At 44.5% G+C, this 27,363-nt stretch overlaps 1 protein-coding gene across 11 annotated transcripts in view; it reads right to left on the reverse strand.

The window, feature by feature from the left end:
- Positions 1-27,363, reverse strand: part of casz1 (castor zinc finger 1) — a 262,670-nt gene that overhangs the window by 12,850 nt on the left and 222,457 nt on the right. For 7 of the 11 annotated variants that reach the window (XM_036988257.1, XM_036988256.1, XM_021616105.2 and 4 more), the window contains 11 exons: positions 18,379-19,312; positions 16,759-16,824; positions 15,004-15,090; positions 13,821-13,911; positions 10,875-11,039; positions 8,248-8,420; positions 6,825-7,717; positions 2,613-2,748; positions 2,076-2,139; positions 907-1,061; positions 644-766 (listed from right to left, as the gene is read on the reverse strand). In XM_036988257.1, coding sequence (XP_036844152.1) covers positions 644-766; positions 907-1,061; positions 2,076-2,139; positions 2,613-2,748; positions 6,825-7,717; positions 8,248-8,420; positions 10,875-11,039; positions 13,821-13,911; positions 15,004-15,090; positions 16,759-16,824; positions 18,379-19,312 — 2,887 coding nt within the window. The remainder of the gene's footprint in view (positions 1-643; positions 767-906; positions 1,062-2,075; positions 2,140-2,612; positions 2,749-6,824; positions 7,718-8,247; positions 8,421-10,874; positions 11,040-13,820; positions 13,912-15,003; positions 15,091-16,758; positions 16,825-18,378; positions 19,313-27,363) is intronic. The other 4 variants (XM_036988261.1, XM_036988255.1, XM_036988258.1 and 1 more) reach the window with 3 other exon arrangements.

The following is a 27,363-nucleotide window of genomic DNA, read 5'->3' on the forward strand; positions in this document are numbered from 1 at the left end:
ATGCTGCAGTGGTTTATGTGTCGGGGAGCTAGGGTCAGTTTGTTATATCTGGAGTACTTCTCAAGTCTTATCCGGTGTCTTGTGTGAATTTAAGTATGCTCTCTCTAATTCTCTCTTTCTTTCTCTCTCTCGGAGTACCTGAGCCCTATGACCATGCCTCAGGACTACCTGGCATGATGACTCCTTGCTGTCCCCAGTCCACCTGGCCGTGCTGCTGCTCCAGTTTCAACTGTTCTGCCTGTGATTATTATAATTTGACCATGCTGGTCATTTATGAACATTTGAACATCTTGGCCATGTTCTGTTATCATCTCCACCCGGCACAGCCAGAAGAGGACTGGCCACCCCTCATAGCCTGGTTCCTCTCAAGGTTTCTTCCTAGGTTTTGGCCTTTTCTAGGGAGTTTTTCCTAGCCTCCGTGCTTCTACATCTGCATTGCTTGCTGTTTGGGGCTTTAGGCTGGGTTTCTGTACAGCACTTTGAGATATCAGCTGATATACGAAGGGCTATATAAATACATTTGATTTGATTTGATGAGCCCTATGGCTGATGCTGATTCTGAATCTGCACAGCCAGAAGAAACATGCCTATGGCACAGTGTATCACATGGACTAGTCTTCTGGTGCGGTGCCACCACACTCACTTGGCGTGTTTAATGGCTCCGTCCATCGTGCTGAAGAGCGCCCCGCAGTCCTCCACTAGACAATGGAAGTGGACCTTCTGCAGGAAGTCACACTGGGCCTCGCAGAAGTCCTCCGTGTCAAACCTGCACCCAGCAACAAAACAGAGAGGAGATACAATTAGTATAAAAACATTTTTTATAATAATAAAAAAAGGGGAAAATAATTCAAGAAATACAATGACATTTTACCCCTCTGAAGCATTATATTTGAGCTCTTCAAGTACCTGCGCAGATATGTCCTCCAGAGCTCGCTTGGTTTGTCTGGCATGGGCCTCTTCATGATGCGGCTCAGGTACTGTGCTGCCTCTGAGGTGTCGGCCCCTTGGCCGATCTCCATCTCCGTCTTCAGGTTCAGGGCACTGAAGAAGCCGGCATTCATCTGCAAAACACACAGCACATAAAGCACCACCGACGGCAGTGTTAGCTGAGCGCGGGCCTACACACACACACACACGGAATGTACATAGGTACACACACACACAGGCGTGCAAACACCTACACACACAATCTCACGCGAACAAACACGCACACACACACTTTGGCAGAGCGGAAGCTCAGCCGAGTTTACAAACAGCCGGCTTCTGCTTGAGCACAGGCCAAGTGCGCATGCCAAGTGTCCACTGTGAGCGATTGTGCGTGCTTTATGTGATGTGGTGACTTGGAACGGGACCCCAAAAGGCCTACATGAAGGGGAGAGCTGTAGGACATCTGATCATCAAGCCCCTCTCCCGTCAGGCCTCAACGGCCGCTTTGTGGAAACCACTCATGAGTGTGTTTGAGTGTGTTCCTGATACAAGAATACAAGCAGAAGGGCAAGAAAACCCCCTTAGCCGGTAGTGTGAGTGAGTTTGCCAAAAAAAATGGAGCCAGAAAACTCTTTAAATCATCAAGGTAATGGGAACCACCCGCACATTTGTATTAGTCAGAAAATATGTATGATTAAAACAATGTCCATTTCAATCTTCACAAAATCACACATTTAAATATCCCTCAGCAAACATTTACTCTTTTTAAAAAATGAGGGTGACTGTTTCTCTTTTTCCCCCCCGAGTTTTTAATCAAATAATTTACAAACTCCATGAATAAATATAGAGTGATAGGAAGCCGGGGAAGAAAAAAGGAGAAAGGAGGAGGGGAAAAAAATGGATGTCGAGTTCAAAACAGCTCATCAAAAAACAAACATCTCTATATATCTGGCATGGCACCCAGCTCCTGGTTCATTATATTAATTTGTGAGAGGTACGGTGGAATTACACCACATGAAAAATGGCTGGAAAATGTAAATGATACAAACTCATCTTATTAGCAGTGAAACATTAAAAAACAAACAGAGGCTCTGTGCGTCCCACTAATTTGTCTTGGGGATGAAAAGCGTTTGATGGATGGATCTTACCTTATTCATAAGCGAGGATAAAAGAGATGTATTTCCCGGTACAGGGTGTCCGTTTGATTCATTACTGGAACAAGGAAAATAAACAATGTTTAGTCAAGATTTGCATAAGAACAGTAAATATTATTATTTATCACAGGAGGGTGTGCATGTTTAATGAAGAGCAAAAACACAGCTTTTAAACAAATTTGCAGGGAAGATTGGAGTTGTGGTTTATGTCAACATCCGAGGTGTGAGATCAGTGAGAGATGGCGAAACGTGTTGGGGGCCATATATTGAGATGCAAATCGAGATAACATAGTCCTTTTTGAGGAATAAACTGCTTTCAGAAATATGAGTCAGTGAACAAATCGCATCCCCTTCGCAAAGCTGCAGTCACACTTTCATCATTTCTATGAAGTACTCTCACACCAACTCTCATACAGTAACATTGTTTCATTTAGAAGTAAACCTGTTTTATTTAGGAGTAAACCTACTTTCTTTAAGAGTAAACCCACTTTTTAAGGGGTAAACCTTAGGAGTGTGTCCCTGTGACTCTACCTGTGGTCTTTTTTGCTCAGGTCCAGGCTGTGCTCTTGGATGGAGTCCTGGGAGGCCCCGGAGGTATGGTCGACTGGCTCCTGCTTCACTTGAACCAGATTGAACAGACTCGCTGAAGAACCAGCCAGCCCATTCCCTGAGGAGAAGCCAGAGAGAGAGAGAGCGACAACAAAGTTATTGTTGGTCAGCATTATTACCCTGTGACAAGATCCAATCTGACTCCTGTCCCAGCCGAAAAGAATACTCAGAGTGATAATTATTGCGAAATGATGTCAGGCCGTCAAGGCCTTTAAATGGTGATTGAGAGGCAGGAGATATGAGGGGAAAATACTCCTTTTTCAGCAGCACTTGTCACAACTCATTTGCTAGGCTGCCTCTTAACTGGTCATTAAGTCGGATGCTAATGCTGAGAGAAAGTGGCAGTCTCCGATTGCCCTCCCCCCCGCCCTCCTTCCCTTCCCTTCCTTCCTTCCCTGGTCCTTGTTGGCCTGACAACGGCAGGCAGCCAATGCCAACTGAGCATGCCCAAGAGGAACAGGGCTATGTCGGTCAGATTGGAGCTGACAGCCAATCAGATCAGTTCAAATAGCGTGACCTCCAGATCGGATTCTCCTCTGAATAGGTATTCAGCAGATGATGTCGTGAGTGAGGACAGCAACGGCATGATAAATAAATAAATAAAGACGAGAGGGGCGGGGGCAAAGACTGCTGACAGGAAGGTGAGCTTCCCCCCCCATCAATCCCCAAGTGATTGAAATATTAATTTCTCCTCGGGCGATATAGAGAAAGCCGGGCTTTGGGTAGACAGTAAGTGGTATTTTCTTCAAAAAAGAAGAACGAATAAGAGTGAAGGAGTGCCTGGCAAGGGCTTTTAGGCCCTTGTGCTGAGTGAGTGCATCGCCTGTGATTGGTATTGTGTGGGGCCATGTTGTTTAGGAAACAGGGCCTGGTAGTGACGTATTGTGACGGGCAAGGTCGCGGGGGGCCAACTATGTGCCCTGCAAGAAAGCAGCTATGTGAGTGGGAAGCTCGGAACCAGCGTCCCTGACTAGAAAATGACCCAGAGACATATCAAAGGCAATGCGAGTGGAAAAGCCAGTCTTGGGCCTTGTCAGCTCAAAGCTAAGGGACAGAGATGGGGATGTGTCAGTGTCATAGCCTTTTAAGCTGACAATGGTGTGGTGGTGGGGGGGATGGGGAAACCAGGAGGAGGGGGTCGAAGAGAGGCCGTTTTGTGGCTGGGGTGAGGTCACTCCCCTAAAAAAGAAACCCAGTGATTAACTAGCCAGACAAATTGTCATTGGACATTACATCAAGTCAAAGACCTGATGAGAGCACATCATATGGAGGAATATATGACCTACACATAGACATTTAGTTAATCACATCATATGGAGGAATATATGACCTACACATAGACATTTAGTTAATCACATCATATGGAGGAATATATGACCTACACATAGACATTTAGTTAATCACATCATATGGAGGAATATATGACCTACACATAGACATTTAGTTAATCACATCATATGGAGGAATATATGACCTACACATAGACATTTAGTTAATCACATCATATGGAGGAATATATGACCTACACATAGACATTTAGTTAATCACATCATATGGAGGAATATATGACCTACACATAGACATTTAGTTAATCACATCATATGGAGGAATATATGACCTACACATAGACATTTAGTTAATCACATCATATGGAGGAATATATGACCTACACATAGACATTTAGTTAATCACATCATATGGAGGAATATATGACCTACACATAGACATTTAGTTAATCACATCATATGGAGGAATATATGACCTACACATAGACATTTAGTTAATCACATCATATGGAGGAATATATGACCTACACATAGACATTTAGTTAATCACATCATATGGAGGAATATATGACCTACACATAGACATTTAGTTAATCACATCATATAAAAGTTAGTGGTGAATGTTCATCAACAAAAAAAAAATGCTTAGAGATCTCGGCAAAGATTCTTGTCATGAAAAAAAGGAGGAAGAAAATGTGTAGATTTCAACGTGGTGTTTTTTCTGGATGTTCTCCAGGAATAACGACCACAATGTAATTACTCTGGCTAAGTTACAGAGGTCGTGAAAGATCATTTGCACTCTGTGTTTAATTAGTAAACCCTTCGGAGGCCTGGATCTTAAAAAAACAAAAAAACATTTAGGGGTAAATTGGTGAGAAACACTGATAAAAAGCAGTCTATACTGAACCCATGAAAAAATAATACATAGTTTACCACGGAAGAGATCGGCCCCGTAAAAACACACACACAAAACATATAAAAATAGCCACACGCTAAAAGGTTTCTCAAACATTTTTGACACTTTGAGCCATAACCACTTCCTCTTCAATTTAGCCCGAATGCCCTGTTCACACATATTTTACGAACAATAAGTTCAACTTCAGAGAAAACCTAAGTGCCACTGGAAACATCTATATTCTCTATTACTGCTGTTTAAAAAGTGAACGCGTAGCCCTGTGTGTGCTGAGCTCCCCTCATGTTCTGGTGCAGTGGAGAGACGGAAGGGGAGCCAGCCCCATCTGAGGAGGCCCTCCTTCCCAGTCAGGCCCTCTCTCTCTCAATCTCTCTCTCCCCCTGTTACCTGCTGCCTGGAGGCCCAGAGGTGGAGCTCCGACTGACAGCCTGTGCTACCTGATCACACCTCCCCCGAGCAGCTGCCCTGCTCTCTCCCAGGGCCCCGTCCTTCTCCAACAACACCACCAGGCAACTAATCCTCCAGCCCACCAGCATGCGGAGACGCTCTCCTGTCTTAGCCCAATTTTCCAATCTGTACCGCACCTGCTAAAGTCTCAGCTCGGGCCTGTAGCCTCGTCTTCTTTTTGCTCAGTTGTGACAGTGTGAGACTGTTTTATGGTCTTTTAGACATCTTTATTTACTATTTTTGCTACTTTTGTAATGAGTAGTGGTTGTTTGTGTCTGAACCCAAATAGTGTGTGAATGTGTGTGTGTGTGTGTGTGTGTGTGTGTGTGTGTGTGTGTGTGTGTGTGTGTGTGTGTGTGTGTGTGTGTGTGTGTGTGTGTGTGTGTGTGTGTGTGTGTGTGTGTGTGCTTGGGCTGTGTGAGTGTGTGTTTTGGAGTATGCATGCATGACAATGAGGTTGTTGTTTGTGAGCCCAAATTGTATGTGTGTGCCTGTGTGCATGTGTGTGCCTGTGTGTGTATCTGTGTCTGCTCTTGCATTCTGCAAAAAACCACCCTCTCTCTGAATGCTCTGGTGCGCTGAGTCATTTCTGCCTGAGCGATTTCTGTTTTTATATCAGTTTGTAGAGAGAGAGAGAGAGAGAGAGCAAGAGAAAAAAATGGGTTTTGTTCTTGCAATTTCTGAACTTAATTTCATTCCACCTCCATTTGCTCGGAACGAGCGCACGCACAGATAAGAGACCAATGATGAGGAAACATGTACAACACAAGCCCCGGGAGCCCCCTCCGAACGCCGTAAGAGACTTTTACAGGGCCCACTCTCCTCTCTGTCAGCGCATTTATCTACAAATGGATTGCAGGTATCTAGCTAACCATCGGCACAATAACAAGCGTGGAGCAGTGAACCACGCCTTCAGTATGCCCCTTCAAGCCTGGAACTAGCAGTTTGTGACTGCTACATTCTCATCCACCGTGGGCCAGTGATATTGGTTAGGTGACCTAAGTGTGCACTCTTTTAGCTCTTGCTGCAGTAGAAAAGAGGTATAAACGCAAAGAGCAAAAACAAATGGCCGACATACGCTAGAGCAGTATTTCCTAAAGTCAGTCTTGGGGACCCCAAGGCATGCATGTTTTGGTTTTTGCCCTAGCACTACACAGCTGATTCAAATAACCAAAATAACCAAAAAATGCACCCTATGGGGTCCCCAGTTTGGGAAACACTGAACGAGAGCATTGCTACTACCACAACAAGCTGTGTAATAATGTGTTGAGCTATCTCACATTCCTTTACCATAGACACAAAATATTCACATTTTAGACATGTAGCAGATGCTCTAATCCAGAGCAACTTAGAGAAAGTACATACATTCTTTTATACTTTTTTCAAACTGGTCACCCGTGGGAATCGAACCCATAACCCTGGTGTTGCAAGCACCACGCTCTACCAACTGAGCCACATGGGACACTACAACATAATAAAAACACCCACCTGTGTCTTGGTGGTTGCCAGAGGGCTTGAGGGCAGCTGCTGCCAGCCTGGCCATCATCGGGGATATGAGGCCCTTGCTAGCAGAGATCTTCTCCATGATGGAAGAGGCTGAGGCGTAGGAGGTCGGCGTGGATGCCATGGCGCCATCGCTGCCCGCCGAGGAGCAGCCGCCCTGGGACAGTGAGTCGGTGGGCATGGAGTGGGCGCCAGACGACACGGCCGAGATCAGGCTGGCGGCCGAATGGGGCAGCTGCATGGGCAGCCGGGGCATGAGCGGGAAGAAGGGATTGTTGACGCTGGCGAGGGCACTGTTGGACAGCGCCAGTGCCACAGGCATGTTGCTGGGCAGCGCCTGGGATAGCAGGCTTGACATGCGTGCCGAGTGCGGCAGCGAGGAGGTGGGCTTGAGGCCGCTGTGGCCACCGCCGGAGGACGACATCACCGTGGTGGGTGTGGCAAGCAAGTGGGTGCCGGGACCGTTGGACGACTGCTGGGTGGTGGGCGAGGCGCTCAGGCTGGAGTTCTTGCTGCTGATGGCCGAGAAGTCCATGAGGTCGTCGTTGCTCGACTCGTCTCCGGGTTCCTCCTTGGGCATCAGGAAGGAGCCGCCAGAGGAGAGGGCCATCACGCCCGAGGAGCGGATGTGGCGGCGCTCGTGCTTGCGCTTGTGGGAGGTCATCTGGCTGGTGGAGGTGAAGGTGAAGCCGCAGCTTGAGCGGATGCAGTGGAAGTGGTTGGTGGCCTTGCTGTAGACACAGCCCTCGTATTTGCACTCCTCATACTTGTAGAACTTCTTGAAGCCATCCTTGGCATATGCGTCATCCTTGATGTGGTAGCTCTTGTGCTTCTCAATGTCGCACTTGTTCTTGAAGGTGAAGGTGCACCCCGGGCGCCTGTGGAAGGAGGAAGGGAAGCAGGGAGAAAAGTTCAAAAGATGTCACCTAAGATGCTAAGTTACAAGGCCTTTACTGTACAGTGGAAAAGTTTTGAGGCAGTCGTGGATTGAAGCCACATAATCAAGATACTTCCTAATGGAGAAAGGTGACACAATAAACCTCCATTGAGATATCATCGCTTTCACAACTTACCAGAGGTGTTTTAAACTGTGCCAGCTAAGGACCCATTCCAAATGACTGTTCGGCAAAACCAAACATGTTTTCGATTTCAATCTCAATTCTTACAATCCAATTTTTTATGTGGAGCCTACCAGCTCATCGAACCCATGGTATGAAGCAGATTCAAACTGCATTCTATGAAAAAAAGACTTTGATTCCGATTTCTTTGGGCAATCATGGATGCACACATTAAACAAAGTGGCTGGTGTGAGTTAAACTCAAACAGTGTTGAGACCTGGTGAAAAGAGACACCTGTAAATACAATCTCTATCTCGATTACGGGGGGTACTCTGTTCTGATCTCCTGACCTGCAGTGGAAGTGGGTGGTCTTCTGCCCGTAGAATTGGCACTCCACCGTCCCACAATCCTCAGTGGCGCGGAACCTCTGAAAGCCATCGTTGATCAGCTGGGCGTTCTTCTTATGGAAGTTCTCGTGAGTCATGACATCGGAGGTGCTGGTGTATACCTTGTTGCAGCCCACCTGCAGACAGAGAGGGCAGTGTGGGATTGAAGCTTCTCAGTAATAGGCAAATAAATCGACATATAACTTATTCTTTACTTAACCAGGTATGGTATTGAGAACATCATTTGTTACCATAAGGACCTAAAAGAGGTGTGGAGACAAACCTTCAACTTTATTGACATCAATGAATAAATCTCTGACACCAATCTTTAAGAGGCAACCTAGCATTGATTTACATTGTTTTTGTTCGTTCAAATAGCAGTGGTTTAGGACAGTGACTAAGTCAGACTTTTACACAGCGGGGCCATTAAGAGAACTGAGAAAGGCTCTGTTGAGAAATGAGCTCAGTGTGGTAAGAAAGAGTCTCCGGTGACCTAGAAATTGTAAGACGGACGGAGGTATTTTTTTCAAGTTAGGCTACTTGTCTGTGTGACAAGTCGAGAGACCTTATCAAACATCATGTTAAGTAGAACAAGGCAAACCTGCTCTGTTTGAAACATTGCGACGTGACAAACTTAAGTAAGAGACAGTGGTATAACTACCAGGGTCGTGTGTGGTTAAAAAATACCTTCCATTTAAGGCTTTCTTTTAAGCTGATGCTATTCATATTCGGAGCGCTACAGTATGCAATCACCGCAACCTAACTGTAACTCACAGAGCAACTTGAGGGGAGGAGGGGGTAAGAGGTGGGCAGGTTGATTGTCACTTTCTTTAGTTTAAAATGTTCTGGTACTCAGGAGCCCTCGGGGCCCGGAGGAAAATACAGCTAATGTTTGAATTAAAAGCAGCAATTGTATATCATCCCTGGCACTTTTTAACCGCCGCAAAAGGGGCAACTTCTCCATATTGAGTCAAACAATGAAAAAAATGCCACTCTGTTTTTTCCCCACTAAATCAGAGGTGCCTGATGCCAACATCTGCAGGTTCTCAGGCCTGTTAAAACAAGGGCTGAAACGTCTTAATAACAATTACGCCGTTAGGGGGGTTTAAAAAAGAATATATCTCTGGCCATCCAAGCCCTGGGCTGCTGGCCTGCCGGTGAGAAAGCACTCGGCGCGATGACACCTTGAAAATAAGCAGATGTGGAAAAAAATTAAACAAATCCGGTGGGGGGAATAATCTTCAACTCGTCGCTTGGTACTAAAAGATGAAAAATTTTCAGTTAATATAAACAACTAACTGAATTTTTACCCATGCCAATTAAGGAGCGAGGAGAGAGTAGGGGAGGGAGAGAAGAGTGCTGCCGCCGCTGCTCCAACGACATGGGTTCATCCCTTTCATTTTTATTTTATTTACTTTATGACACCTTTTGTTAAACGCACAAAAACTGCTCTTAAATGGCAATTTGGGCTTAATGGAAAAAGTGGAAGAAGTGTAATTCCCTTTTATAGATACAGTTAAAGTGCAGCGCTCTCAAGACTCGGAGAGCTCATCGGTGTGCATCTTGTCATGCCTGAGTGGTCTGGTTTTCCCTGGGCTTGGCATGGGGGCCATGTCTCTGCTCACACATTTTTTCATGTTTTTGGTGGGAGGAGTTTATGCTATACTCTCCATGCCACCCCAAATTTTCCCCTAAATGGTATCACTCGAGAAATAAAATGACAATCATTTTCCTTATAGGCTTCTGGTAGATTTGGGTGAACTATCCCTTTAAAGGACAGACACACTGAATCTGTATAGCTAGCCAATTCCAGAAAATGACTCCAGTATGTACTGTATATCCGGTACTGTGGTGTGTGGCTCTGGAATGCAACATCAATGAATTATGCATGAGTCTGCAAAATCCCATTTCACAAGAAGCCTCAGATCTCCATAGGTGACAATGGTCATGGGTCTGTAATGTGTGTGGTGGAGTGCCGTGTGTGTGCGTGTGTATGTGTGTTTGTGTGTGAAACAAGAGTGTGTATATGTGTAGCACATTGGGATGTGTGAAACTTACTCCTGAGCCTGAAGTGTCCCCACTTGCACCAGCGAATAGCTAGCTTTTCGCGTAACGCCGACTGGTAAGACGCTTCAGGAGGGCGGTCACATGTGCTAGCAAAGCAGAGGTCCTGGTTTCGAACCTCGTTGTGAGTCGAATCAGGAGGGAGCGGTATTGGCTAAGCAAGCAGTGTGACGTCCTTTATAGTTGATGCCGTGACCCAGATGTACAGTTGTGCTCAGCTCAATGCTGGGGTCACTGTTGAGTAAGTTTGAGGGGTGAATGTCACACATTGGGATGTGTGGAACTTACTCCTCAGCCTGAAATGTCCCCACTAGCGCCAGCGAATAGCTAGCTTTTTGCGTGGTGCCGACTGGTAAGACTCTTCAGGAGGGCGGTCACATGTTCTAGCAAAGCAGAAGTCCTGGGTTCCAGCCTCAGTGGAAGCCCAATCAGGAGGAAGTAGTACTGGCTAAGCAAGCAGCATATCTTTCGAGTGTGCGTGTGTGTTTGGTGTGTGTGTATGAGTGTATGTGTGCATGTGTGTTTACCTGCATGCAGTGGTAGTGGGTGCTCTTCCCGTTGAGGTGGCAGCCATGGTAGTAGACGCTACAGTCGTCCAGTGGGCTGAAGCGCATGAAGCCATGCTGTAGGGAGTTGTCCCTCTTCTTGTGCATATTGTAGTGCCTGATCACGTCTTGCTTGCTGGTGAACCTCTGCCAAGGGACAAAACGCACGGCAACAGATTGGTGTTTATTTAAATAGTCACAAAATCAAGTCACTATTGCTCTGGAAACAGCTGCAAAGCGCAGGAGCCAACTTGCAAAGTAGGAGATGAGGCTGTGTGTGTTGTAATGTAGAGGGCCAGACTCTCTCAGGACTTTATTCATATTTACATACATGGCCTCTATATGTCCAGGGCTATGTATGTGGCACTGATAGGTAGCAACAAAGACATATTTAAGAAGTGGAAAGTCTTCGGCTCGTATCTCTATTATTTTCCATTTCCTCCGTTTTGTTTAAATGAAGATGGATCACTTGACATGCAAGATCACAGTTCCGATGTTCCTGGCTTTTGCAAAATTATGTTCCGTGCAGATGGTTTCTCAGACGTGCAACTGGAGGGAAAAAAAAATAGACAACAAAACAAACAAACAAACAAGCTAACCAAAAAAAAAACGTTTTCCCTTTCAATTCCCTCACCGAGATATGATTCCATTTTTAATTAAAGCATTAACAGTGCAGTTTTCGCGCCGGCTTTGGCTGTAATAAGGAGGGAATATGCTACGATACCCTCCTCAAAATGAAAAAGCCTCCTACACTGAGGAGCGGAGAAGAAAAACAGAAAAGGGACTCTGGAGAGACCTAGAGCAACCAAATCTGCAGTAATTGGGCTTAAGCTGATGTTACAGGAACTGTAACTAGAGAAGCCTGAATCAATGACTCTGGAGCTACTTATATCCATATTTATGTACAGCAGAGAGATAGATCAGGGGAAAAATGTAATTCAATCATTCTAAAAACACATACAATTGCTTCTACAAAGTATGGTAATTCCTGGTGTCAAGCATTTGTATCACCAAGGCCCAAATGAATGGCAGCTGGTTGCCATTCCTTAGTTCTTGACCCATTTCCCACCCCTGAAGTTTTATCTTCTGCAACCCTGTAACTTACAGTAGTACTGTATCATTCTGGCTAAGGATTTGTCACCAATAACTGATCTATTGATTTTCCATAGAAACATTTTTCATTCTGAAAATGATTATCTTTGGCAGTAAATGAGGACGAGATGAGAAGTTGAGCTGCGGATGTCCCACTGCGTTTGATCCGCTATGGAAGCCAAAATAAGCCTGGTGATAGCTGACTAGGGTAGAAGAGCCTCTTTTCAGTTGGAGTCTGGGAGCTGGAAGCCACTTGACATGCACCATGTATTTTAGGATTCCCACCACTGTAGAGGATGCACACACAGGCCCATGAAAGGAGAATGCCACTGAGCCTGGCAGCAGGATAATATTCCAGGAGTGTGTCATGTAACATTTCATGAATTATCACTACCAAAGGAGGTGCTTATCTTAGCTAGGCCGGTTTTTGCCGGATATGTACACCCAAATGTCTAGATTTTGAGCTCTGCACTTCAAGTCAATGACAGATGGGGACTTGACCTGATAACCCCAACGAAAATTCTAAAGGACGACTTGAAATCATTTCAAAGCCTTTTTTCTCTCCGTTACATTCAGCCAAGTGTCCATCCTGTCGAACGGTGAAAGCATGACTTGTGACAAGTCTAGATGTTATGCTTTGTGATTGGAGCTACAGATGCCTTCATTCGGAAAAACGGACGGAAGGACGGAAAAAACATACCGCTCAAGTTGCGTGAGGATCTGACGTCTTTGACAAATACACGTGTGTTTGTCTAACTCTTTTAGACCATATGCTAAGGCAAACACACAGGCCGGTAGTCTGATCTCCTTAACACTCTTTTACCTCCCTCCCTGTGCCGTACATGACAACTCTTGGGACCGGGACAAGATTAATAACGTGAAAGGGGATTAAAAGCAGACCCAGAGCAACGGCAGATGTCTCCAGGAAAATTATAAAAAAACACATCGAAAAGGAACCATATTTCAAGCATATTTACAATTAACCCAGGATAAAAGGCCAATTGTCAAAGACCAACTGTGCACGGAATCAGCTTAGGGAGAGAAAAAAAAGCCTTTGCTCTCAATTGGACGAGTGCCAGCAGTCATAACCTGTTCGGTGGACACACGTCAACAACGTTTCATCTGTGCATGCCTTTGTTGGGCATGAGCAGAGATGAAGTGATGACATATTATTCATCTCTGTATATCCTAGAACCCTTAGTTTTCCCCGTCAAGAGGTCAGGAAGACACGGAAGAGGATTCAAACTCTGTGCTCATACACTTCCCCATATTTGTGAACGGGACACTGAGTTATAGAGACGTCTCTGAATCACCCAGCGACACCGTCTCTATGGGTTCTCGCTAGCTGAAGTTGAGACAGTAGGGGATGTAGAGTAGAGTACAGCACAGCGCAGTACATTTGGAGGCACTGAACCATGGCTGTTAAGAGTACAGCATTACCCCCGCTGCTGTTATCTCGTTTGTCATGGTGACACGAGGCAAGGCCTAGACTAGAGAGAGGGGAAGCCTGCAATTTGTGGGAGATGGGGAAACAAGGCAAACATGTGTCTGACTAGGCCACCTAAATAGGGGGTGTACAGTGTCCATTTTAGGTCAACATTACAAAACCTTGTATAAGTAATAGGGACTTTTGTCATCGGGAGTGGGGACATTTGTCATAGGGAGTAGGGACTTAAGTCATAGGAAAGTCCTAAAACGTACACCTTAGAGTTGTTCACCAGGGTGTATGGTGAACATTGTAGGACATTCTCACAAAACGTGTCATAGCAAGGGACTTTTGTCATAGTGCTGAAGGGGTGTCCTAAAATGTATAACGTTCAGCACACAGCTACTCACCTGGTAGTTGCACTCCGTGTCCATGCAGTGGTAATGCTCCCTGTATTGGTAGGCACAATGCACATGTCCGCAGTGCTGGCTCCCCGAGAACCTGGAAGCCAAGTGACAAGAAAAAGAGTACAGAGTTACATCACGGGCCATGTGGACTTTACACTGAGTGATTTTGTCATGACTAATCAAGGCACAGGTGTAAAAGCTGTGGACACTCCAATGCTTCTTCATAGAAGACAGTCATAGAGCAGACGTTATCTTCACAAAAAAGGGGCTGAAAAATTATGTTATTGTGGTATAAAATCATGCATGCTATTTTGCAATGATAGTATTGTCTGAATATAAACTCCCTCCCTAATTCTCTTGGGTGCATCCTTCCTTTTCTTCTGGCGATTAGTGAGCAAATGGACAAAAACATCACCTTCATGGAGGGAAACACCTGTTTCTATTCCCGAAACTTAACCTAACCCAAATTTCCCCCCTTTAACATTCAAGGTGTCTGTCACTACCAAAAGGAAATCCAATCACCTCACAGAGAACTACCTCCTAATCCTAACCATACCTCCAAAACAACTCATCTCGTCACGCAAATACGTCTGTTTTCCGCACACCGCCACAATTGACTCGCCTGTCACACCAATTTCGACTCAAATTAGCTCCGTTTATTTCAAAAGCAGCCGGTACACAGACACTTATTAAACTGTAAACCCCACGCATGATTCCCCTCATTTGCCTTTTAAACCTTGCCAAATCAATGTTGTGGAGTTCTCTCTCAGGTTAACGGCGCTTGCTTTAATCAAAGGAAGGTTAGGTTCTGCTGAGAGGCTTGAGTGGATCTACACGCTACTGCCGCCCCCTCCCGTCCCCTTCCTCCTCCTCTTGACTGTAAGAGTCTGACTCGGTAAAGACTTATCCAGGTAAAAGAGTGGGCACCATTTTCCTTGTGCGTTTACTGATGACTGTTAAAAAACCTCCAATTACGACTGAAAACACACAAATAAACATTTGCACTGCCGCTGCCAAGAGCACCATCTGCTCTCTCCCTCACTCGTTCTCTTTCTTTCTACCTCTCTTTCTCTATCTCTCTCTGTTTTTTGTTGTTGTTGCCTGTAGCCTGTATGACTATCCTAGGGCTGCATTTACAGATCACTTTGCGGAGTTCATTAGGCTAATTGAACGGCAAATCCACTACCTTTTAAAAGTTGGTGGTGTGGTGGGGGGCTCAGGGTATGGTGGTGGTGGTGGTGGTGGTAGGGGCTTCGGGAAGGTTTGACGGCTTCTTTAGAAAAAAAAAAAAAAACAGAAATGGAGCTAACAGTAGAGTACATTACACACACACACACACACACACACACGGTCACACACACCAACCAACTCTCCCACCATCGGTGCTTTTCTCAGCCCTACTCCTCTATGGACTGTGCATGTACACACGTATTCGGACACACGCACACGCTCACGTACACACACGCACACACAGCCCCCCTGGGACTGTGGCCCACCCCTCTGCTCATTGCCCAGCTGTATCACTTTGCCTATGGACAATTCCCACTTGCCGCGTCAGGGGGCCTAATGGGCCGCTGCTATTCAGCTGCAGATTAAATATTAATATCACAACGATACAGAGATTGCGGCACATCTCCTGTTACAATAGAGTCAACGCAGATCAAAGTGCCGCGGCAATAGTGGGTGCATGAAAGCATTTAAAGAGGGAAAACTGCGACTAAACACTACCAGGGAAGCTCTTTAAAACATCAAACTGGTGCGCGGCAAGGAGATAAATAACTTTTCCCCCCTTGGTTGGTGAGGGGGAGGGGGGTGGAAGGTGGGAGTCAACAACATTTACAAAGCTGGGTTTTTAGCATAAATGTGCGCTCATTAGTTGTGGCTCCAGAGAGATGAACCTCCCCCTACCCCTACCCCCCTCCCCCCAGTCTACATTTGCCCTTTTTATGAGTCCTCCTTTTCTGTCTTTTTTCCTCCCTCCTCTTCCCTTTCTTTTTTTCGCTCTCTCTCCCCAACACGGAAATTGAAACTGTATCTGGGCTTATCTGCAGCCTCCCCGTGCATCAACTACCGAGATGTTTAGACAAATTTTATGCATTATGCAGCGCAAATATCAAAACAGTTCTTGGCAGTGCCAGCAGAAGCCTCATTAAAAATTCCTTAATTAAATCTGCAAAATGTAATCAGTCCAAGGAAGGTTTTTGTGTGTGTGTGTGTGTGTGCATGTGTGTGCATGATGAAAATGTGTGTGTCTGTCAGTGACAGTGCTTTTGATTTGTGCCCTTCATGTTACGGTTTGGAGAAGTAATCATTAACGCCAATGCCACTTTGGGCTTTTGAAACAGTGCTTTTCCTTTCTTTTTAAAGTGAAGAAATAAACAAGTGACAATCACCTTTCTAGTGTGGAGTTCAACATGACTGGAGAATGGGACACTGTGTTGTCTATTGAAATATGAGACTACCTTGCAATGTTTTGCCTCCGTGTTTTGTGAGTGATAAAGAGGACAATTCAGAGACCATGCAGCCATGTAACCAACAGTTTCCCTCTATATTCGTTACATATACCGCCGCACAGTACGCTTGAACTACTCAGACTACTAACTACTAAGACTGACATGCAAAGTGTTCCAGTATACTGTAGTAACTTTGTAAGAAACTCTCGACCTCAAACAGAATAAGTACAACCATCTTGTCAGCACACCTCTCACCACCATAGAAACCATCTCATGCCTTGTTCCTCCTAACAGAATTCCACTTCCTTTCAGTCCATAAACTCGGCCTCTTACTATTTCCCTGACTTTGCAGCACAGAACTTGACCTCTACCACTATTTTACACATCTAGTTTCATCACTGTGTAAAATACGCCATCAGTTAATAAAAAAGCTTTGTCTCAACGTCCGGGACAACATTTGCTTCACCGGAGACGGAGGATTTGCATACCTGGCGATATATTTCTGGTACAGGTTGACGTCCTCTGTGACAGGTTTCTCAGGTGGTAAGCCGTTCCTAATACAAGCAAACACAAAAAGAGACAGGATTAATGGGGTATTGGGTGCACTGTTAATAAAAACTACAGCCACAATATTTACCTACAATCTGTTTCAAACTACCGCAATTAATATACATTTTCTGTGACGCGACAGCGGTTTTCACATGGGTTTGAATCAGGAAGGTATGAACACACTTTTGCATGGCTTTCCAACAATGAAAGGCAAAAGGCAGTGGAAAATAGCTATTTTGGAGAGTGCTCATATGCAAATCTAGATAATGGGGATAGGCAAAGTATTTTCTAAAGGTCCCTAAGGACCCTGCCTCCAAAGGCTGTTGTCATGTCTCATCAGGAGTATGGACTGAGTTCAAACAGAAGGAGAAGACAGGGTTCGATGGAACAGAAGGCATTGGTTCAGCTAGCGACAAGTTGGGTAGAACCAATAGAACTAGACTGGGGGGAGGTGAATGAACTGAGTCCAATCATCAGAGACACATTAAGTTTAAACATTGCATGGTTCCTACTGAAATGTGACCTGCCTTGAGAGGGACCCACTTTTTTCCTAGCACTAACCAGGGCTAGCTTCCCAAACCCCCTCGTTTGCTAGCACTAACAATGCGGAGGGCTCCGTATAGCTCCACATTGACATGATTGGTTGATGGTAGGTGGGGGCGGTACGTCCTGTATTAACACAAACTCACTTCCTGACAACTTCTTTCCCAATAGCTCTGCTCTGCTAAGCGCAAGAAATATGAAAGCCCTGAAGTCTGAGTTGGCTGCATCGCACTCAACGCTGCATGGTCACCTCAGACGTCGGATTGACCATGTAGTGTCTTTTAGTGTTCAGCCTAGGCCCTGTGACTCTCTGGTAAGTTAGTCACAGCTGCAAAGTCATTAAAGGGACAGTTGTTCCACCCCAGCCAAAGGAGGAAGTCAGTCACTTTGCGATGACTGTGCTAAATCAGTCTCCGAAGAGAGCGCCCAGCAGGTAAACACTTCATGGGCCTTCGCTACTCATCACATCGTGGATCTATTGGCACCATGCGCTATTTCACACTACATTCGCATCGGCTGTTGTGGAGGTGGCAATTACCTTTGCGTTAGGCTAACTGACTCGCAGTGGCAGTTAAGTGTATGTGAGACGCCCATTATCTCCCAGGTGTCCCACAGAGACAATTTAGGAGAATTGTACAATATTAAAACCTGGAATCATTTCAAAACACAAGCTAAATAAATCGGGGGGGACTCAGTTGACGGGTTATTTGATTTAATAATTCAGGGAGGTTTGCATAGGCAACTTTTGGTGCAATGACATAATTTTGTGAGAGATTTTCATTATTTCCTTGGACAATTTTTGTCATGAGCGACCAATTTTCACTACTGGGATCTCACAACTCATTCAATAAAATGTATGACTTGAATAAGCGCGTAATATACAGTATATAGTATACAGTACACACATTAATATTGCTGTGTGAGAAAAGCTTAGCATGTTTCTCATGCAGATCTTCTGTACCTATGTGGTGTCGTTCAGCTAAAGTGTCATTTAAGTCATCTGAAGAGGTTCTTACTTGACAGAAGACACAGTGCCCGTGGTGATGGAGTCGGTCTTGGAGAAGCTGGACTTCATGTAGTCGGAGGTGTTGAAGCCCAAGTGGCCTGTCTGATCCATGATGAGTCCTGGGGGGCCCGTGGCCCCAGCGGAGGAGGCCGAGGTGGCAGCCACAGGTGTCCCCGGGTTCCCAGGTGTGGCAGGCAGAACGCTGGGCATCAGCGAGGACTCGGGCCTCCCCGGCATCAGCTTCTGGATGTTCTTGATATCATACTTGGACGGGCGGCCCACCTTCCCCGTTTTATAGGCGATGGCGCCCCCCATGTCAGTGTTCCCGTCGCCGGGCTTGAAGAGGTGCAGGTATCGAACATTCTCCAGGTCGTACTTGGATGGCTTCTTGTAAGCATTGCCATTCTGCTGGCTCCGCAGGCTTTCACCCATCTTCAGCTTCTGGATGAAGAAGTCATACTTAGAGGCTCGGGAGGCCATGTTCTGGAGGTGGGAGGTGGGGTTGGTTGGTGGGGGATTGTGCCCAAGGTTGTGCCCCTGCCCTTGCCCCTGCTTGTGGTCCAGGCTGGAGTGATAAATCTGTCCCTCAGCCCCGGAATGGCACCCCCCAGAGGCGGCCATCTGGGCCTGGAGCAGGGCATTCTTCTCCTGGGCAAGCTTGGAGTTGAGGTCCTCTTGTTTGGGGTTGGTGTGGATGGGCCAGGGCAGGGTCTCGCCAGCCTTCAGCTTGCGGATGTACTCCTCATACTTGGAAAAGCGGGCTCGCCGCGTGGCCTCCTCGCTGCTCAGGGAGGATGGGTCGGAGCCTGAGGTAGCGGCTTTGAGCTTCTCGAAGCTGATCTTCTTGGCCAGCTCGTCCCTCACCTGCTGGTCGTCGTAGCCGAACATGCCCAGGAACTCGTTCATTGTGTTGGCTGCGTAGTCTCGCAGAGTGGACGCCTCTCCTGCACAGAACAGGGAGGAGCAGAGAGAACAGAGCCCTTAGGTAAGATATGTGACACACCGTTTTTGTATGACCTCTTTGTTCTATTGAACGTCAATAGATTCTTCTATCCAAAAATCATAAAACCAAGAAAGGGGAAGCAAAAGCACTGTACAAAACTGAAAAGGGCTGATTCTTTGTCAGTCATTTTAAGCCGAACGTAATGGAAATGAACCAAAACATTCCATGGGACTTCCCCAGTCAGTCTTCTGACTTGGAAATTACCTGTACTGCTATCCTCACCTAACACTTTAGATATACACCAATTGTACAAAACTTCCTCAAATTGGGTTTGCCCCTCAGAACAGCCTCTATTTGTCAGGGAATGGACTACAAAGTGTCTAAAGCACTCCCCATGTTGACTCCACAGTTCTGTCAAGTTGGCTGGATGTCCTTTGGGTGGTGGACCATTCTTGATACACATGGGAACAAGCAGCGTTGCGGTTCTTGACACACACAAACTGGTGCGCCTGGCACCTACTACCATACCCTGTTCAAAGGCCCTTGAATCTTTTGTCTTGTCCATTCACCCTCTGAATGACACACATACACAATCCATGTCTCATGGCTTAAAAATCCTTCTTTAACCTGTCTCCTCCCCTTCATCTACATTGATTGAAGTGGATTTAACAAGTGACATCAATAAGGGATCATAGCTTTCACCTGGATTTACTTGTCAGTCGATGTCATGGAAAGAGAAGATACCATTTAATCTCTTGTATATTGTTGAATGCTTGAGAATTTGAAATAGGTTACAAGGTTTCATTTTTCTCAGTGAAAGACCTTACTAATGGGCCTTCTGATTATGACAACATTCCAGAAACGTGTTCCCTTTAGTAAAAAACATTATTTCAAGTCCATCGCGTCTCTATCTACGGAAGCCACATATGTGCTTTTACATATTTGTGAACTGAAACGCCACTTTTTTATTTTAAGAGTCCATTAAATTGAACAACCTCCCCAAGGACATGGGGACATGTAGTAAATGTATAGTTTAATTGCATTATGTGGAGATTAATTCTGGCTCATTAACTTTCATCCAGGTTAGCGCAAGAGGTCAGCAAGTTGGGGGAAAGGGAGGAAAAAAATGTGCTTGAAAAAAAGAGGGGGAAGAAAGAGCACTGCATAGCTATCCCTTATTAAGACACGCCACTAGCAGTAGAGTGTGTGTGTGTGTGTGTGTGTGTGTGTGTGTGTGTGTGTGTGTGTGTGTGTGTGTGTGTGTGTGTGTGTGTGTGTGTGTGTGTGTGTGTGTGTGTGTGTGTGTGTGTGTGTGTGTGTATACGTATGAGAAAGAGATTGAGAGAGTGTATGTATATGTGTATGTGTGTGTCTGAGAAAGGGAGAGCATGACACAGAGAGAGAGAGAGGGAGATAGAGGGAGGGTGAGAGAGAGAGAGAGAGAGAGAGAGAGAGAGAGAGAGAGAGAGAGAGAGAGAGGGAGAGAGAGAGAGAGAGAGAGAGAGAGAGATGATACAGAGAGGAGGAAACCCTTGGGCATTCAGCTTTTCCTTTCTTAACAGTAGTGTTTACTGATCCAGATCTATTCCAAAAATCTTGCCTGGTGTCAGTTTGGATGTCAGATAAGATATCATGAACACAGCCACTACGCTCCAGATGACAACTTCACTTAGGTGTCATGTAAAACTTTTGGCATTCTTGGTTCCATTCTGGCCACGGGCCCAGGACCCCGCTCCTCCAGACCTTTTCTTAATTTATTTGATTGCTTTTTTCATCGCTAACGCACACACACAAGGCGGGGCCAGCGGTAATACCAGCCGCCGTCCTGGTAATTAATACAAAAAGATTTCAGCTCTCGTCTCGGATTTCTGTGTTATTGCTAAATCGGTCGCCTCTCCCCCACATGCCTTTTCACATCTCCTTCACGGAGTGTAAAATAATCCCCAAATTTCCATCAGCGTCGCCGGGGTTACTGCTCTCTGTGGCACATTGGTATGAAAGGGGATCTGGCGGATCGAAAGGGCATGAAAAATGTAAGAGAAATGGATCAGGTATTTCTATTTGAGAGGAAATTCCTGCCTGTTTTGTCACATATCATCTGATCAGCATGTTTGTACATTTGTGTTTGACGACAGAGTGAGCTAGATAAGATAACATAGATAAGATAGTACTTTATTAATGGGCACTAGATTTATCTGAGTTTATCAAGCAGCCCGTTGACTTTCACCTACTTCTCAATTCAGGAGGACCTCCATACAAAAAAATATCATATCTGTAATTCTGTTGGCTCAGTTGGTAGATCCAAGATCCTGGTTGGTTTCCTGCTGGGATCACCAATATGAAAACGTATGAACTAACTACTGTAAGTGTCTGCTAAATACATGATCATATCATTATCTACTTATACAGACATGTACCAAATGTGTTGTCCTAAGATACACCTTGACATTAGTGTGTGGTTTAGTCATGGGAGCGTTTACTGTACTCTACATCCATGGGCTTCTACTGTAGCAGGGTCATGACGTCTAGCATGGTTAGCCAGGCCGCCTCAGGTCATATCATATAGCTCTAATGATAGGACCGTCTTCACATCTTCGAAGCAAGGGACAAGACATTCCACTGGTTCCAGGAATAGTAGTATATGAGTCAAAAAGTTTCAATGACAAAATGTTCAGCTGGGGACCGCTTTTAACCCCAAGTAAAAGGACAGCTTTGACCCCCAAGTGGTGAGTCTGCTAAACAGCTAATTATAATATGGTTGCACTGCACTGTATCTTAAATAGTTGATGTCTTGTATGTGTATTTATTGATGTTCATTTCTTGTTGTAATGCATCTTTTTAATCTACTACTATTATTGTGAGGTAAGCAATATTCTGGGTAGGCATTTCATTGCATTTCCATGGCCGCCTGAGAGCCGTTCCATCAATCAGAGCTTTTAAAATGGGGCTTAAAACACATTTCTTCAGATTGTCTTTCTCATAGTCCTAATACGTAAAAGTATTTTTAGCACATAGCCTACTATTGCTTTTCACAGCCTTGATTCAAAAAGTGATCTTTTAATATCATTTTTATTTTATTATTATTATGATGACAAAAACACAACCTTACACTTGCACAATCCTTTTTTCAGACTTCATGTACTTTAAATAAAAAACCCTCTAATTAAAAAAATGATGCTTGTCATGAATGATCTATACTATTCATTTGTTATTTTAGTATTATTACTAAGGTAGTACTTTTATTATCATTGTTTTGCAGTGGTTGTAGTATATTATACGGAACAAAAATATAAATGCAACATGCAACAATTTCACGGAGTTACGGAGTTACAGTTCATATAAGGAAATCAGGCAATTGAAATAAATTCAGGAGGCCCTAATCTATGGATTTCACATGACTGGGAATACAGATATGCATCTGTTGGTCACAGATACGTTTAAAAAAAAGTAGGGTTGTGAAGCAGTAAACCAGTCAGTATCTGGGTGACCACCATTTGCCTCATGCAGCATGACACATCTCCTTCATATGGAGTTGATCAGGCTGTTGATAGTGGCCTGTGGAATGTTGTCACACTCCTCTTCAATGGCTGTGCGAAGTTGCTGGATATTGGCAGGAGCTGGAACACGCTGTCATATACGTTGATCCAGAGCATCCCAAACATGCTCAATGGGTGACATGTCTGGTGAGTATGCAGGCCATGGAAGAACTGGGACATTGTCAGCGTCCAAGATTTGTGTATAGATCCTTGCGACATGGGGCTGTGCATTATCATGCTGAAACATGAGGTGGTGGTGGCGGATGAATGGCACGACAATGGGCCTCAGGATCTCGCCACGGTAACTCTGTGCATTCAAATTGCCATCGATAAAATGCAATTGTGTTTGTTGTCCGTAGCTTATGCCTGCCCATACCAGAAACCCACCGCCATCTTGTCTCATCGCTGCAACTCCCCAAAGGGCTCGGGAGAGGCGGAGGTCGAGTCATACACCCGAAGTCAGCCTGCAGGCGCCAGTCCCGCCACAAGTAGTCACTAGAGCGTGATGAGTCAAGTAAAGCACCCCTGGCCAAACCCTCCCCTCACCCAGACGACACTGGGCGGTTGTGACAAAGCCTGGGATCAAATCATTATTTGCTGTAGTTCTTGCTGCCTATTTATACATAATTTATTCAATCATTATTTATTGAAGTTCTTGACTCTTGTCATCATTGAACTTCCGCTAGCTAGCTATATGCCAGTGATTTGTTTAGCATAGCAACGTGGAATGAATAGAATTAACGACTGGGTCAAAACATCCCAAAAATAATTAGCCAGCCTGTTTCGTTAGCTACTTCAAAACCTCAGAACTTTTGCCCGGACTGTATCGTCTGGTGGAAAGATTAAATCAAATTAATTTACTCATTAAAATAAAGTTAGTTGTTTAGCTTTCTGTAACTTTGTAGCAAGTACGGTCTGCATGTGTAGGCGCATATTGCGTCATGATTTCAAGGTGTCCCGATATATTTTCCAACTGTCACGTTATCTGGTTTTAATGTCCATTCTAGAATGCCCTTCTAGCCAAACAGAAACAAATACTCAACAATGTTGTGGTATACCACACGATAATCCCTGAGTTCTCATGCCTTATTGCTTAAGTAGTTAGCAGATAGCAGTAGTGGTAGTGATAGTTGCAGTGTTAGCAGTAGTAGGTTTATAATGTAAGTTATTGTTGTTGTTTTTTTATAGAAGTTATTCTTAAAATTAGCCGAGTCACATTATTCCGCTCTCAGACCATGTGACGGACTATCAATGGCAGGCCAATAATTGGACTTGAACTGAAAGGATTACGCCTGGAACCGACAGCAGATAACCTTTGTGAAACACCATGTAAATGAGTTTTATTCTCCAGCCTTATCTCGCACCCTCTTAATGATGTCATGCGAATGCCTGTGAGGGAGACCGGGGCTTACAGGTTAAGGTGAGATTGGCCCTTGCTGCTACTGTGCTTTCTGTCTTTTTTTCCCCCTCCCTCTCTTCTTTCCTCTCCCCCTCTCTCACTGTGGTGTCATTGGAGAGTATTAAAAGAAGTGGGTGTAATCTCTGCACTTCATGCCTGGCAAATTGCAACACGTGACACAGACCCAGGGCCTTGTCTGTGTTTGAGGCAATATAGGACCACATTTCCCTCCTCCCCTGATGTGACAACAAATGGGCATTATATCTCCTTTTTGCTGACCAAACACGGATATCAGCATGCCACCATGTCTTCTGAGGGTCACAGATAGAGTACGGTGAGGTGCTGGAGATGATAAGGCTTCAGCTTGCTGTTGTGACTATATATGGCCTATAATCTCACTTTAAATACACCTAGGGTTTTAGAGCAGGACATTTCCAATGCTAATCGTTCGGTCAATCATTCTTTCGAAATCACCTGAACTCTAGAGTTCTATGTGTTGAGCTGATGTCTCAAGTCCTTACATGGAATGAGGATGATGGTATTGGCACCTCTGGCCTGAGGAAAAACCGCTTTAATGAGCTTTAATGTAACAACTTAGACAATGTTGACTGGAATAAAAAAATAATTTTGATTTTACTGAGCTCTCGTCTGGGTGAAGTGACAGTGCATTGTAGGTTTGTTGAATTGAGCATTTTGTTAAAGTGGAATCAAATGTCTGGGATGACTGAGAAACTAATGAGTTGCAGAACGATTCCTCAAATTCTTGGAAGTTAACATGCTTGCTATTTTGAAATAAATATATAGAAAATAAATAGAATAAAATGTTTTGAAAATGATCCATAACCTTTGACAAAGAACATAGCAGTGCAATTGGAAGTCATGGTCAGTTATGTTTGATTCGATGAGCATCTTTGTCATTGCCTTCATCATTTTTATTCAGTTGTTTTCACTGAATAGCTTATGAGAGGCCTAATAATGTAACATCTAAATGATCTAGGAAAAGTATTCTGGGGTTTTGCACTGATAGGAAATCCACACGGTGCCTCGATGTGAGGAGTTAAATGTTTTGAAGGTCGCAGTTTCTCTCATTGATCTTGCAATGTTTGTTAATTACATTGTCACTGATGTTGTGAGAGATAATTAAGCCACTATGTTTATATGCATAATTATGCGCGCTCCGCATCAGCCTTTGAAAGACAGCGGCGAGAGGGGGGGAAAATGTTTTAATTGTGAGCGCCACAGAAACATGGCAATATAGATGCCCTAGTTACAATCAACAAAGAGCAATGCAAAAAAAAAAAACAAAGACAAGAGTTGCTACTAATGCAGGATGCTCTCTCCACAGTCTTCAAACAGTTTGCCTTTGTTGTGAGATGTAAAGTAGCAGGGACCCAACGGAGGGAAAGGTGTAAGCCTGTTTCACAACACAAACACACATTTACAGACAGTTTTTTTTTTTTTTTACAGGCACCAAATAAACACAAAATGACTAATTAAAACCACAAAGCCCCTGCATTTGCCGGAAAAAAAATATATTTTTCTGAGAAGCCCTTGGCCCCACTTCTCTGACAGGCCACAGCCACTGCTGCTCCACCGGTGTAAACAAAAAAGGAAAGAATAATAATACGAAAAAAAACCTTCTGCAGCATATGTACATGACACTGAAACACGAGATGAAAGACCAAAAAATGTCTGTGAAAAGTGAGGTGAGCAAGCAGAAAACAGACCTAAACAAAACCTGTTTTGTACCACACGACAACAACACGACTCCAACTGTGTCTTGTTCTGTCACTTATTTTGTGGTTATCTGTGAAACTAATCTTTTCTCTGTCTCTGTCTTTTTTCTCTCTCTTTTTTTTTACTGCTCTGTGTTTTGAATTCTACTGTAGCTATATAGCCCAGTCTCTCAGATAGCAATGTGCCTCCTCCTGGTTTCCAAGTTCAAGTCTGTAAACGGTGCATTCTCTGGAGATTGTTTGTGCAGTTAACACGTTGCTGTTGCCACATCAAGACCACACCGTTAAGGTATATGCCACCTAATCTATTTGATTGTCCCTCAGTGCTACCAGAGGAATATCATGTAAAAAGAGACAGATCATTTAATAGGCTGTTGCTGTAAGCCACTAATGCACAGCAAATCAATTGATGAATAAATTAATTAAAGCAAATACACTTACAGAATATCTGCTTTCATCAAATGTTAAGTTCATGAACAATAATGTACCCTCAACTGTGATTCAATGGAGATGGCAAGAAATAGGTTCTTATTCTATTTCAGACTTTATTTGACAACCGATTATCTGGATTCGAGTGCTAAGAGCTAATCGTTCCACAGCAACGATGGAGACCTATGCTCCTCCAATGCAGACTAGGCTAGCACTGTATGTAATAGTGGGCTTGGGCAGTGACTAAGTTTAGTGAGCTTAGGGAAAAATCTAAAACTCTAAATGTAATTCTGGGTGTATTATGAAGCTTATCCTTGGACTGACAAACTCTTTTGGCCTACACAGAGTGAGCAGGCAGTGTAAGCCTACTCCAAATACCGGATGAATTTGTTGTTTCACTTACTGTAACCACACACACACACACACACACACACACACACACACACACACACACACACACACACACACACACACACACACACACACACACACACACACACACACACACACACACACACACACACACACACACAAACACAGGTTCCTGTTTTCCCAATAGCCTGTTAGTCAGTTCCATCTGTCTGTGGAGTAATACCGTCACTGGCTAATCATGGGATGCACCTCTGTCCCTCGGTCGCGTCGTTGCCATTGTTATCAACGCTCTGCAGACGCCGCATATTGATGCCCGACTGATGACTAATGCCCAGTCCTTCTGAAAGAGATCTAATTACACTATACTGGCTTGAAAATATGATTACATTGCTAAAGTACACAAGTAATTAGTAGGAAGCAACTTTTCCATCATTATGATGTCGTCAAGTTAGCAATGTTGTCATTAGCTAGCAAAGTTTGTCAAAAATAGCTCGCAATGTTAACGATAGCTAGTTCAAATTCGGTGCTGTTCCTTCAATATTATCTAGCTAGCTTAAGTTATACTGCATCTATAGTCAAT

Source organism: Oncorhynchus mykiss, chromosome 9, assembly GCF_013265735.2.
Source record: "Oncorhynchus mykiss isolate Arlee chromosome 9, USDA_OmykA_1.1, whole genome shotgun sequence".
Classification (NCBI taxonomy): domain Eukaryota; kingdom Metazoa; phylum Chordata; class Actinopteri; order Salmoniformes; family Salmonidae; genus Oncorhynchus; species Oncorhynchus mykiss.